The sequence below is a fragment of the Entelurus aequoreus genome, linkage group LG18 (assembly GCF_033978785.1).
Source record: "Entelurus aequoreus isolate RoL-2023_Sb linkage group LG18, RoL_Eaeq_v1.1, whole genome shotgun sequence".
In the NCBI taxonomy this organism is placed as follows: domain Eukaryota; kingdom Metazoa; phylum Chordata; class Actinopteri; order Syngnathiformes; family Syngnathidae; genus Entelurus; species Entelurus aequoreus.
In genome coordinates, this window is record NC_084748.1 from 6,774,370 (window position 1) to 6,790,343 (window position 15,974).

General features: G+C 33.5%; 2 protein-coding genes across 2 annotated transcripts in view; one reads left to right on the top strand and one right to left on the bottom strand.

Moving 5' to 3' along the window:
- Window positions 1-9,035, top strand: part of LOC133633750 (metal transporter CNNM1-like) — a 21,841-nt gene extending 12,806 nt beyond the window's left edge. Inside the window, exons 4-10 of the mRNA XM_062026407.1 lie at window positions 1,261-1,430; window positions 1,498-1,588; window positions 6,150-6,295; window positions 6,363-6,591; window positions 6,661-6,759; window positions 6,850-6,954; window positions 8,788-9,035. Of these exons, the coding sequence (XP_061882391.1) occupies window positions 1,261-1,430; window positions 1,498-1,588; window positions 6,150-6,295; window positions 6,363-6,591; window positions 6,661-6,759; window positions 6,850-6,954; window positions 8,788-8,861 (914 nt within the window). The 3' untranslated portion in view covers window positions 8,862-9,035. The remainder of the gene's footprint in view (window positions 1-1,260; window positions 1,431-1,497; window positions 1,589-6,149; window positions 6,296-6,362; window positions 6,592-6,660; window positions 6,760-6,849; window positions 6,955-8,787) is intronic.
- Window positions 9,036-10,058: 1,023 nt separating this feature from the next.
- LOC133633752 (aspartate aminotransferase, cytoplasmic-like) overlaps window positions 10,059-15,974 on the bottom strand; it is a 56,591-nt gene continuing 50,675 nt past the window's right edge. The window contains exons 5-9 of the mRNA XM_062026409.1: window positions 12,837-12,941; window positions 12,293-12,443; window positions 12,025-12,190; window positions 11,801-11,943; window positions 10,059-11,656 (exon numbers count right to left, since the gene is read on the bottom strand). Coding sequence (XP_061882393.1) covers window positions 11,517-11,656; window positions 11,801-11,943; window positions 12,025-12,190; window positions 12,293-12,443; window positions 12,837-12,941 — 705 coding nt within the window. The 3' untranslated portion in view covers window positions 10,059-11,516. The remainder of the gene's footprint in view (window positions 11,657-11,800; window positions 11,944-12,024; window positions 12,191-12,292; window positions 12,444-12,836; window positions 12,942-15,974) is intronic.

A 15,974-nucleotide genomic window follows, 5' to 3' on the forward strand; every position in this document is an offset into this window, starting at 1 on the left:
TTAAGCCCGCCCACATCTCAGTGATTGGTGGTGTGTCCTTAGAGGTGGAGCCCTTTAAGCCCGCCCACATCTCAGTGATTGGTGGTGTGTCCTTAGAGGTGGAGCCCTTTAAGCCCGCCCACATCTCAGTGATTGGTGGTGTGTCCTCAGAGGTGGAGCCCTTTAAGCCCGCCCACATCTTAGTGATTGGTGGTGTGTCCTTAGAGGTGGAGCCCTTTAAGCCCGCCCACATCTCAGTGATTAGTGGTGTGTCCTTAGAGGTGGAGCCCTTTAAGCCTGCCCATGATTGGTGGTGTGTCCTTAGAGGTGGAGCCCTTTAAGCCCGCCCACATCTTAGTGATTGGTGGTGTGTCCTTAGAGGTGGAGCCCTTTAAGCCCGCCCACATCTCAGTGATTAGTGGTGTGTCCTTAGAGGTGGAGCCCTTTAAGCCTGCCCATGATTGGTGGTGTGTCCTTAGAGGTGGAGCCCTTTAAGCCCGCCCACATCTCAGTGATTGGTGGTGTGTCCTTAGAGGTGGAGCCCTTTAAGCCCGCCCACATCTCAGTGATTAGTGGTGTGTCCTCAGAGGTGGAGCCCTTTAAGCCCGCCCACATCTCAGTGATTGGTGGTGTGTCCTTAGAGGTGGAGCCCTTTAAGATCGCCCACATCTCAGTGATTGGTGGTGTGTCCTTAGAGGTGGAGCCCTTTAAGCCCGCCCACATCTCAGTGATTGGTGGTGTGTCCTTAGAGGTGGAGCCCTTTAAGCCCGCCCACATCTCAGTGATTAGTGGTGTGTCCTTAGAGGTGGAGCCCTTTAAGCCTGCCCATGATTGGTGGTGTGTCCTTAGAGGTGGAGCCCTTTAAGCCCGCCCACATCTCAGTGATTGGTGGTGTGTCCTTAGAGGTGGAGCCCTTTAAGCCCGCCCACATCTCAGTGATTAGTGGTGTGTCCTCAGAGGTGGAGCCCTTTAAGCCCGCCCACATCTCAGTGATTGGTGGTGTGTCCTTAGAGGTGGAGCCCTTTAAGCCCGCCCACATCTCAGTGATTGGTGGTGTGTCCTTAGAGGTGGAGCCCTTTAAGCCCGCCCACATCTCAGTGATTGGTGGTGTGTCCTTAGAGGTGGAGCCCTTTAAGCCCGCCCACATCTCAGTGATTGGTGGTGTGTCCTTAGAGGTGGAGCCCTTTAAGCCCGCCCACATCTCAGTGATTAGTGGTGTGTCCTTAGAGGTGGAGCCCTTTAAGCCCGCCCACATCTCAGTGATTGGTGGTGTGTCCTCAGAGGTGGAGCCCTTTAAGCCCGCCCACATCTCGGAGAAGATCCTGCTGAGGCTCATCAAGCACCCCAATGTGGTCCAAGAGCTGAACTTTGACGACAAGCACAAGCGTGCGTCACATCACTTCCTGTTCCAGCGCAACAAGCCCGCCGACTACTTCGTCCTGGTGCTGCAGGTACGCCCCCGCAGGCTTTTATTGTGAAAGGCAGCAGCTCACATCCTTCCTGCTGGTGCTCCTGCAGGGTCGGGTGGAGGTGGAGTTTGGCAAGGAGGCGCTCAAGTTTGACAACGGAGCTTTTTCTTATTTTGGAGTTCCTGCCCTCATGTCAGCTGGTACACTTTTATTTTCTTAATAATCATCTTAATCATGACTTTTATTATCTTAATCATCATCATAATAATTACTTTTATTATCTTAATAATCATCTTTAACATAATAATGACTTTTATTGTAATAATAATCATCTTTATCATCATATTAAGGACTTTTATTATAATAATCATCTTTATCATCATAATAATTACTTTTATTATAATAATAATCATCATCATTATCATCATAATAATGACTTTTATTATAATAATCATCATCTTTATCATCATAATAATGACATTTATTACGGTAATAATCGTCTTTATCATAATAATAATTTATTTTATTATGTTAATTATCATCATTATCATCATAATGACTTTTCTTATAATAATAATCTTTATAATGACTTTTATTATTATAATAATAATCATCATTCTAATGACTTTTATCATAATAATAATCATCTTTATCATAATAATAATGACATTTATTATAATACACATCACACACTAATGACATTTATTATGTTAATAATCATCATCATCATCATCATAATAATGACATTTATTCTGTTAATAATCATCATCATAATAATGACATTTATTTTGTTAATAATCATCATCATAATAATGACATTTTAATATGTTAATAGTCATCATTATCATACATTAATAATTACATTTATTATGTTAATAATCATCATCATCATAATATTAATGACATTTATTATGTTAATAATCATCATCATAATAATAATAATAATGACATTTATTATGGTAAAAATCATCAGTATCATAATAATAATAATGACATTTATAATGTTAATAATCATCATTATCATACATTAATAATGACATCTATTATGTTAATAATCATCATCATCATCATCATAATAATAATGACATTTATTCTGTTAATAATCATCATCATCGTCATAATAATGACATTTATTTTGTTAATAATCATCATCATAATAATGATGACATTTTAATATGTTAATAGTCATCATTATCATACATTAATAATTACATTTATTCTGTTAATAATCATCATCATCATAATAATAATGACATTTATTCTGTTAATAATCATCATCATCATAATAATAATAATGACATTTATTATGGTAATAATCATCAGTATCATAATAATAATAATGACATTTATTATGGTAATAATCATCAGTATCATAATAATAATAATGACATTTATTATGGTAATAATCATCAGTATCATAATAATAATAATGACATTTATAATGTTAATAATCATCATTATCATACATTAATGACATTTATTATGTTAATAATCATCATCATCATAATAATAATGACATTTATTCTGTTAATAATCATCATCATAATAATGACATTTATTTTGTTAATAATCATCATCATAATAATGATGACATTTTAATATGTTAATAGTCATCATTATCATACATTAATAATTACATTTATTATGTTAATAATCATCATCATAATAATAATGACATTTATTATGTTAATCATCATCATCATCATAATAATAATAATGACATTCATTATGTTAATAATCATCAGTATCATAATAATAATAATGACATTTATAATGTTAATAATCATCATCATCATACATTAATAATGACATTTATCATGTTAATGATCATCATTATCATACATTAATAATGACATTTATTATGTTAATAATCATCATCATAATAATAATGACATTTATTCTGTTAATAATCATCATCATAATAATGACATTTATTTTGTTAATAATCATCATCATAATAATGATGACATTTTAATATGTTAATAGTCATCATTATCATACATTAATAATTACATTTATTATGTTAATAATCATCATCATCATAATAATGACATTTATTCTGTTAATAATCATCATCATCATAATAATAATGACATTATGTTAATAATCATCATCATCATAATAATAATGACATTTATAATGTTAATAATCATCATTATCATACATTAATAATGACATTTATTATGTTAATAATCATCATCATCATAATGACATTTATTCTGTTAATAATCATCATCATAATAATGACATTTATTTTGTTAATAATCATCATCATAATAATGATGACATTTTAATATGTTAATAGTCATCATTATCATACATTAATAATTACATTTATTATGTTAATAATCATCATCATCATAATAATAATGACATTTATTCTGTTAATAATCATCATCATCATAATAATAATGACATTATGTTAATAATCATCATCATAATAATAATAATTACATTTATTATGGTAATAATCATCAGTATCATAATAATAATAATGTGAAGTGAATTATATTTATATAGCGCTTTTTCTCTAGTGACTCAAAGCGCTTTACATAGTGAAACCCAATATCTCAGTTACATTTAAACCAGTGTGGTTGGCACTGGGAGCAGGTGGGTAAAGTGTCTTGCCCAAGGACACAACGGCAGTGACTAGGATGGCGGAAGCGGGGATCGAACCTGGAACCCTCAAGTTGCTGGCACGGCCGCTCTACCAACCGAGCTATACCGCATAATGACATTTATTAAATAATCATCAGTATCATAATAATAATAATGACATTAATAATGTTAATAATAATCATTATCATACATTAATAATGACATTTATTCTGTTAATAATCATCATAATAATGACATTTATTTTGTTAATAATCATCATCATAATAATGATGACATTTTAATATTTTAATAGTCATCATTATCATATATTAATAATTACATTTATTATGTTAATAATCATCATCATCATAATAATAATGACATTTATTATGTTAATAATCATCATCATCATAATAATAATAATGACATTTATTATGGTAATAACCATCAGTATCATAATAATAATAATGACATTTATAATGTTAATAATCATCATTATCATAATAATAATGACATTATGTTAATAATCATCATCCTCATCATAATAATAATAATGACATTTATTATGGTAATAATCATCAGTATCATAATAATAATAATGACATTTATTATGGTAATAATCATCAGTATCATAATAATAATAATGACATTTATAATGTTAATAATCATCATTATCATACATTAATAATGACATTTATTATGTTAATAATCATCATCATCATCATAATGATGACATTTATTCTGTTGATAATCATCATCATAATAATGACATTTATTTTGTTAATAATCATCATCATAATAATGATGAAATTTTAATATGTTAGTCATCATTATCATACATTAATAATTACATTTATTATGTTAATAATCATCATCATCATAATAATAATGACATTTATTCTGTTAATAATCATCATCATCATAATAATAATGACATTATCTTAATAATCATCATCATCATCATAATAATAATAATGACATTTATTATGGTAATAATCATCAGTATCATAATAATAATAATAATGATATTAATAATGTTAATAATCATCATTATCATACATTAATAATGACATTTATTCTGTTAATAATCATCATCATAATAATGACATTTATTTTGTTAATAATCATCATCATAATAATGATGACATTTTAATATGTTAATAGTCATCATTATCATACATTAATAATTACATTTATTATGTTAATAATCATCATCATCATAATAATAATGACATTTATTCTGTTAATAATCATCATCATCATAATAATAATGACATTTATTATGTTAATAATCATCACCATCATAATAATAATGACATTTATTCTGTTAATCATCATCATCATCATCATAATAATAATGACATTTATTATGGTAATAATCATCAGTATCATAATAATAATAATGACATTTATTATGGTAATAATCATCAGTATCATAATAATAATAATGACATTTATAATGTTAATAATCATCATTATCATACATTAATAATGACATTTATTATGTTAATAATCATCATCATCATCATAATGACATTTATTCTGTTGATAATCATCATCATAATAATGACATTTATTTTGTTAATAATCATCATCATAATAATGATGACATTGTAATATGTTAATAGTCATCATTATCATACATTAATAATTACATTTATTATGTTAATAATCATCATCATCATAATGATGACATTTATTATGTTAATAATCATCATCAAAATAATAATGACATTTATTATGTTAATAATCATCATCATCAAAATAATAATAATGACATTTATTATGGTAATAATCATCAGTATCATAATAATAATAATGACATTTATAATGTTAATAATCCTCATCATCATAATGACATTTATTATGGTAACAATCATCATTATTATAGTAATAATGACATATATTATGTTGATAATCATCATCATAATAATAATATAATTGTTATAGATTATTATAATATAAATGATCATTTTGAAGGAAATACATTTACATTTGACATCAAGTGCTAGCACCTTCATGCTAACACATTAGCCATGTTGCTGCTGCATTGATAGCTTGTCAGTGTCCAATCAAAAGTATTGATTATCAATTATTAAGATTGATGAGAACTTTTACGATCTTTCAAGTACAAAAGCTGTCAAAGTGACCTTTGATCTTTAGACTCCAGGTCGCCGTCTCGCAGCAATGCTCCTGATTGTGCTGAGTCGGCGTCGCACGGCGGCAGCGTGGTCCAACTGAACGGCGGCTCCAACGTCTACCTGCCCGACTACTCGGTCAGACAGCTGACACACCTGCAGGTCCTCAAGGTGACCAATCACACGCCGCCTGGCCGCAAGGTCAGCAGCGCTGGTTACCCACAATGCTCTCTGGCAGATCACCAGGAGCCACTACCAGAACGCCGTGACCGCCACCAGGATGGACACGTCGCCTCAGACGCCTGACGCTTGTCTGGCCGAGGCCTCGCCGCCCGAGCACGCCGCCACGTCCACGCTGGCGCCCCCGCCCAGGGAGCTGGGCCGGCCCTCTTCGGCCAGAACGCGGGGGCAGCAGTCGGCCGTCCCTCACGGCACCTCGCTGCTCAACGAGCGCAACCGCATCGTCCGTAAGTAGCGCCGCCGGGTGAACAGGAAGTGCGCTCGCTTTCTGACCTTCGTCACTTCCTGCCCGACAGGAAGTAAGTCGGACGGCCAGAGGAGTCCCGGGGATTCCGTCTTCCTCATGATGGACGAGATCCCGTACATTGGAGAGGACAGGCCCGGCACGGACGACGGTAACCACGGCAACCACACTGACTGACCAAACGGCGGGTTTCCATGACGACAATGTTTGTGTCCAGCAGTCACCTTTCTTTGTCCGGCAGGCATGGCCGACGTTCCCATGGCAACCGACACTTCGCCTTTCATCAGCAGCATTTCTCTCAGCGCCTCAGAAGACACGCTGGGGAAGAAACTACTCCTCAAACTCAGTCTGTCTCACACACACATCATCTACACACACACACACACACACACACACTGTGAAACACACTATTGCCTTCTAGAGGAACAAAGTGGTACTGCATGACAAGATGGCCTTGCGCAGCTTGTTCTTCCACTTATTATTATTATTGTTATCATTATTATTATGATTGTTATAAGTATTATTATAATTATTAATAAGTATTATTATTATTATTGGTATCATTATTATTACGATCATCATTGTTGTTATTATCATTGTTATCATTATCATTCTTATCATTATTATTATTATCATTATTATTATGATTGTTATTATTATAAGTAGTATAATTATTATTAATAAATATTATTATTGTTGTTATTATCATTATTATTATTATGATATAAGTATTATTTTCATTATTATTACCATCATTGTTGTTACTATTATTATTATCATTATCATTCTTATTATTATTGTTCTTATTATCATCATTATTATTGTTGTTACTATTATTATTATTATCATAATTTTTTTAATTAATATAATGATTATTATTATAAGTACTATAATATTAATAATAATTATTATTATTATTATTGTTGTTCTTATTATTTTAGCTATTGTAATTGTTATTTTATAAGTATTATAATTATTATTAATAATAACTATTATTATTATTGTTATTATCATTATTATAATGATTGTTATAAGTATTATTAATAATAATAATTATAATTATTATTATCATTACGATCATCATTGTTGTTACTATTATTATCATTGTTATCATTATCATTATTACTCTTATTATTATTATTCTTATCATCATTATTATTATTGTTATTATTATCATTTTTTTATTATTATGATTGTTATTATTATAAGTATTATAATAATTATTAATAATAAGTATCATTATTATTATTGTTATTATCATTATTATCATTTTTTATTATTATGATTGTTGTTATTATAAGTATTATAATTATTATTAATAATAACTATCATTATTATTATTGTTCTTATCATTATTATTATTATCATTTTTTTATTATTATAATGATTATTGTTATTATAAGTATCATAATTATTATTAATAATAATTATCATTATTATTATTGTTCTTATAATTATTATTTTTGTATTATGATTGTTATTATTATAAGTATTATAATTATTATTATTAATAATTATTTTTTTTGTTATTATCATTATTATTATTTTGTTATTATTATTATGATTGTTATAAGTATTATTATCATTATTATTACGATCATCATTGTTGTTACTATTATTATTATTATCATTGTTATTATTATCATTATTATTATTATTATCATCATTATTATTGTTATTATTATTATTATCATATTGTTATTATTATTATAATTATAGTTATTATAAGTATTAAAAAGTATTATTAATAATTATCATTATTATTGTTATCATCATTATTATTACTATCATCATTGTTATTATTAGCATCATTATTATTATTATCATTATTATTGTTTTTATTCTTATTATAATTATCATTAATATTCTTGTTGTTATTATTGTGGTTAGAGTGTCCGCCCTGAGATTGGTAGGTTGTGAGTTCAAACCCCGGCCGATGGGACCCATTACCTCGCTGCTCAAGGGTTGGAATTGGGGGTTAATCACCAAAATAATTCCCGAGCGCGGCCACTGCTGCTGCTCACTGCTCCCCTCACCTCCCAGGGGGTGAAAAAGGGGATGGGTCAAATGCAGAGAGTACTTTAATCATTACTATTACTATAATCATTATTATTATTGTTGTTGTTATTATTATTGTGTTTGAAGGTGCATCACATGACATACAAACATGTCCTTTCAGGTCACAAGAAGAGACAAAAGTCGCGTGAAGGTGACAAGACACCAGAAGAGAAGACAGATGGAGTTCCCACTTAGCGCCAACATGTTTTATGTGACATTGTCCTGCAGGGGGCGACGGTGTACACCTGCAAAGACAGTTTTATACGCCAAAACTGAGCTTTTATTTTGAAAGACGTCATCATTTATGCTGCTTGCTAGTTTCATACTTCAATGCTGTAAAATCTGTGCAATAAAAGACAAGATGAGCAATCCTGAGTCCAGTGAGTGATTGTCATGAGCATCCCTGCCTCTAGGGGGCGCAGTCAACAAAGTAAGATCCTGCCCATGTAGGCTGTTCAGATTTACTTTACAAAAGAGAAGTGTAGGATACTTCTCTTGTTGCCTTATTTGTATTTGACCACTACTGTTTTCTGTTTATTTGTTACTGACTGTGGCAGGACACCTCTGCCTCTGTTTCACTTTATGTTGCTGGTAAATAATATGGTTGTAGTAGTAGGCTAAAGTTAAATTATTTAGTATGCCCTAACTAAAGGGGCAGAGCTTTAAGAGACATTTTAGTTTTTATATTTTATAAGATATATTTTTTGTAAGAACCACAATTAATACATATATTTCAGTCAATAACTTATTGTTCAAATCTGTATATAAATATGTACATAAAGTGTCGTAATTATATTGTAAAATGGATGGATGGATGGACCTTTAAAACAAAACTGTTATTATTAATTAGTAAGTATACATTTTTTAAGCCTTTTTAGAGAAAAAATAAAAATAACATACAAATAACATATAAAATAAAGAAATACCAAAATAAAATAAATTTAATAATCAAGATTTATATATAAATAAAAAATAAAATAAAGAATAATACAAAATATAACATTATAAATCTATATAAAAATATACAAAAAATAAAAAATAAAGATTACTTGTCCAGGGTGTACACCGCCTTCCGCCCGAATGCAGCTGAGATAGGCTCCAGCACCCCCAAAAGGGACAAGCGGTAGAACATGGATGGATAATATATATAATTTTAAATATATGTAAATATAAAATAAAATCAATAATAAATATATATCAAAATGTTAACATTGAATATATTTTCTCCTACTCCCTAATTTCCATATTGATCTCTAACGACTGACATAAAATGCTGATACCGTGATACAGTCTCCAGCTGTATCGCCCCGCCCTAACACAACCTTGTTGTAGTTGGGAAATTATTCTAAGCATGACACCGCAGAACAATAATACCATTTCCACCAAACATTTTCATGAAAGAGAAGACATTTTGTTGCACTCTTCTGGTTTTATTTGTCCGTTTAACAAGCAAAAGGAATATTAATATGTTATAGTTACAGTATGTGGACACCTAATATTTGCAATCTTACATACTGTACAGTTCAAGCAGTGCTGACACCTCTGAAAGAACGTTTGAAAAGAGCGAAGAACGCCTGAAACAACATTCAAACAAGCAAAGAACGCCTGAGAGAACGTTCAGACGAGAGAAGAACGCCTGAAAGAACGTTCGGACAAGCAAAGAACGCCTGAAAGAACGTTCAGACGAGCAAAGAACGCCTGAAAGAACGTTCAGACAAGCGAAGAACGCCTGAGAGAACGTTCAGACGAGAGAAGATCTCCTGAAAGAACGTTCAGACAAGCGAAGAACGCCTGAAAGAACGTTCAGACGAGTGAAGAAAGCCTGAAAAAACGTTCAGACAAGCGAAGAACGCCTGAAAGAACGTTCAGACGAGCGAAGAACGCCTGAGAGAACGTTCAGACAAGAGAAGAACGCCTGAAAGAACGTTCAGACAAGCGAACAACGCTAAAAAAGAACGTTCAGACGAGCGAAGAACGCCTGAAAGAACATTCAGACGAGCGAAGAACGCCTGAGAGAACGTTCAGACGAGCGAAGAACGCCTGAAAGAACGTTCAGACGAGCAAAGAACGCCTGAAAGAACGTTCAGACGAGCGAAGAACGCCTGAAAGAACATTCAGATGAGCAAAGAACGCCTGAAAGAACATTCAGACGAGCGAACCACGCATGAGAGAACATTCAGACGAGAGAAACACTCCTGAAAGAACGTTCAGACGAGCGAAGAACGCCTGAAAGAACATTCAGACGAGCGAAAAACGCCTGAAAGAACATTCAGACAAGTGAAGAACGCCTGAAAGAACGTTCAGACGAGCAAAGAACGCCTGAAAGAACGTTCAGACGAGCGAAGAACGCCTGAGAGAACGTTCAGACAAGAGAAGAACTCCTGAAAAAACGTTCGGACAAGCAAAGAACGCCTGAAAGAACGTTTAGACGAGCGAAGAACGCCTGAAAGAACGTTCAGACGAGCAAAGAACGCCTGAAAGAACGTTCAGACGAGCAAAGAACGCCTGAAAGAACGTTCAGACGAGCGAAGAACGCCTGAAAGAACGTTCAGACGAGCGAACAACGCTAAAAAAGAACGTTCAGACGAGCGAAGAACGCCTGAAAGAACGTTCGGTAAAGCTGCGGGAGTGTCTGTGAGGATGTGAGACAGCATTTCGTCATATTTCAGTGTATTTGGGTCCAGCAGGCGACAGACACTTGGAGAAGGTACAGTGGTGGTTGCTATGACGACAGCTACAAAGAGGTGAGGACGGTACTGGCCTGACGTCACACGAGGCGCCGTACTGGAAGAGCTCCCCGTTGGCCGCTTAGAGGCCCGGGTGGGGCGGGGCTGGAGGGGGCGTGGCCTTCTACTGGACCTGGGTGACGGCGTCGTGGATGGACTGGGCCACGTAGTCGATGTTCTTGGAGGTGAGGCCGCACATGTTGATGCGCCCGCTCGCCATCAAGTAGACGTGCTTCTCCTTGATCATGAACTTCACCTGATTGGCTGCGGAACAACAATGGACAATTACAGTGTGTGTGTGTGTGTGTGTGTGTGTGTGTGTGTGTGTGTGTGTGTGTGTGTGTGTGTGTGTGTGTGTGTGTGTGTGTGTGTGTGTGTGTGTGTGTGTGTGTGTGTGTGTGTGCGTACGGTTGAGTCCGGTGAAGCTGAACATGCCAATCTGCTGGGTGATGTGGTCCCAGGTCCCCGGTGTGCCGAGAGCCTGCAGCTTGGACTTGAGCTGGTCCCTCATGAGGAGCACCCGGTCGGCCATGGTCTTCACGTTGGACTTCCTGCCGCCGCGACATCGCAGAGGTCAGGACAGGAGAAGCGCGGCGAGGCGCGTGACGTGACGTGACGTGATCGGGACGTACCATTCCGCGAAGAGCTCGGGGCAGTTGAGGGTCTTGCTGACGATGCGCGCCCCCTGTGAGGGCGGGTTGGACCAGGTGGTCCTGACGATCTTCTCCATCTGGGACAGGATGCGAGACAGATTGTCGCCATCGCGCGCCACCACTGTCAGGTTGCCCACCCTCTCGTCTGTGGAGGAGACGCCTTCTTAATGTGGCTGCTCACCTTCTACTCTACATGTACTATATATGTACTCTACGTGTACTCTGCGTGTACTCTGCATGTACTCACTGTACAGCCCAAAGTTCTTGGAGAAGGACTGAGCCACAAAGAGCTCAAAGCCCTCAGACACAAAGTGGCGGATGGCCCAGGCGTCTTTTTCCAGGGAGCCTGAGGCGAAGCCCTGGTAGGCGGAGTCAAAGAAGGTGAAGAGATTCCTCCTCTGGACACGAGAAGGAGGGGGAGGAAGAGTGGAGGGGTGAGAAGGAAAAGAGGAACGAGAGAAGAGAGAAAGAGAAGAAGGGAAAGAGGAGACGGAAAAGGGGAAAATGAGGAGAAGAAAGAGAAGAAGAAGAAGAAAAAAAGGACCAAAGAAAGAAGAAAGGGAGAAGAAAGAAGAAAAAACAAGAGAAGAAAGATGAGAATGACAAGAAAAGATCAAGAAAAGGTGAAGAAGGACGAGAGAGAGAAGAAAAGGGAGACGAAAGACAAGAAAAGGGAGGAAAAGAAAGAGAAGAAGAAAAAAGGAAAATAAATCATCCAAAATGAAAAGGAGAAGAAAGAAGAAGAAGAATTAGAGCTAGTGACATCATCATCAAACAGGAAGTGAAGTCACCTTGATGATGTTTGCTACTTGCTTCCACTCAGCAGGACTAGGATCTGTTCCAGTGGGGTTGTGAGCACAAGCATGGAGGACAAAGATGGAACCTTCTGGAGCTGTCTGTTCAAACACAACAACAACAACATCATTGACAACAACATTGACAACAACATCATCATCATTGATAACAACAACAACATTGACAACAACATGGACAACAACATCATCATCATTGACAACAACAACAACATTGACAACAACAACATTGACAACATCAACATTGACAACATCATTGACAACAACATTGACAACAACATCATCATCATTGATAACAACAACAACATTGACAACATCAACATTGACAACATCATTGACAACATCATTGACAACAACAACATTGACAACAACATCATTGATAACAACATTGACATCAACATCATTGATAACAACATCAACATCATTGACAACAACATTGACAACAACATCAACATCATTGACAACAACATCAACATCATTGACAACAACAACATTGACAACAACATCAACATTTTTGACAACAACATCAACATTATTGACAACAACAACATTGACAACAACAACTACATTGACAACAACAACAACAATATTGACAACAACATCAACATCATTGACAACAACATCAACATTATTGACAACAACAACATTGACAACAACATCAATATTATTGACAACAACAACTACATTGACAACAACAACAACAATATTGACAACAACATCAACATCATTGACAACAACATCAACAACATTGACAACAACATCATTGACAACAACATTGACAACAACATCATCATCATTGATAACAACAACAACATTGACAACATCAACATCATTGACAACATCATTGACAACAACAACATTGACAACAACATCATTGACAACAACAACATTGACAACAACATCAACATCATTGACAACAACAACATTGACAACAACAACATTGACAACAACATCATTGACAACAACATTGACAACAATATCAACATCATTGACAACAACATCAACATCATTGACAACAACATCAACATTATTGACAACAACAACATTGACAACAACAACTACATTGACAACAACAACAACAATATTGACAACAACATCGACATCATTGACAACAACATCAACATTATTGACAACAACAACATTGACAACATCAATATTATTGACAACAACAACTACATTGACAACAATAACAACAATATTGACAACAACATCAACATCATTGACAACAACATCAACAACATTGACAACAACATCAACATTATTAACAACAACTACATTGACAACAACAACAATATTGACAACAACATCAACATCATTGACAACATCATCAACATTATTAACAACAACAATATTGAGAACAACATCAACATCATTGACAAAAATATCAACATCATTGACAACAATAACATTGACAACAACAACAACATTGACAACAACAACATTGACAACAACAACATCATTGACAACAACAACAACATTGACAACAACAACATTGACAACAACAACATTGACAACAACAATATTGACAACATTGACAACAACATTGACAACATCAACATCATTGACAACAACAACATTGACAACAACATCAACATCATTGACAACAACAACATTGACAACAACAACATTGACAACAACAACAACATTGACAACAACATTGACAACATCAACATCATTGACAACAACATTGACAACAACATCAACATCATTGACAACATCAACAACAACAACATTGACAACAACATTGACAACAACATCAACATAATTGGCAACAACATTAACATTATTGACTACAACTACATTGACAACAACAATATTGACAACAACATCAACATCATTGACAACATCAACAACAACAACATTGACAACAACATCAACATAATTGACAACAACATTAACATTATTGACTACAACTACATTGACAACAACAATATTGACAACAACATCAACATCATTGACAACATCAACAACATTGACAACAACATCAACATTATTGACAACAACAACAACAACATTGACAACAACATTGACAACAACATTGACAACAACAACAACAACATTGACAACAACATGAACAGAGCCATGGAATCACATGTGGTGTGCCTCAGGGATCAATGTTAGGTCCTATTCTTTTTAACTTTGACACTTGGCAGTCATCAGGAGATTATTGTAATGTATGTTTTATTACAAATCATATAGATTATTGTAATGTATGTTTTATTACAAATCATATAGATTATTGTAATGTATGTTTTATTACAAGTCATATAGATTATTGTAATGTATGTTTTATTACAAGTCATATAGATTATTGTAATGTATGTTTTATTACAAGTCATATAGATTATTGTAATGTATGTTTTATTACAAGTCATATAGATTATTGTAATGTATGTTTTATTACAAGTCATATAGATTATTGTAATGTATGTTTTATTACAAGTCATATAGATTATTGTAATGTATGTTTTATTACAAGTCATATAGATTATTGTAATGTATGTTTTATTACAAGTCATATAGATTATTGTAATGTATGTTTTATTACAAGTCATATAGATTATTGTAATGTATGTTTTATTACAAGTCATATAGATTATTGTAATGTATGTTTTATTACAAGTCATATAGATTATTGTAATGTATGTTTTATTACAAGTCATATAGATTATTGCAATGTATGTTTTATTACAAGTCATATAGATTATTGTAATGTATGCTTTATTACAAGTCATATAGATTATTGTAATGTATGTTTTATTACAAGTCATATAGATTATTGTAATGTATGTTTTATTACAAGTCATATAGATTATTGTAATGTATGTTTTATTACAAGTCATATAGATTATTGTAATGTATGTTTTATTACAAGTCATATAGATTATTGTAATGTATGTTTTATTACAAGTCATATAGATTATTGTAATGTATGTTTTATTACAAGTCATATAGATTATTGTAATGTATGTTTTATTACAAGTCATATAGATTATTGTAATGTATGTTTTATTACAAGTCATATAGATTATTGCAATGTATGTTTTATTACAAGTCATATAGATTATTGTAATGTATGCTTTATTACAAGTCATATAGATTATTGTTATGCATGTT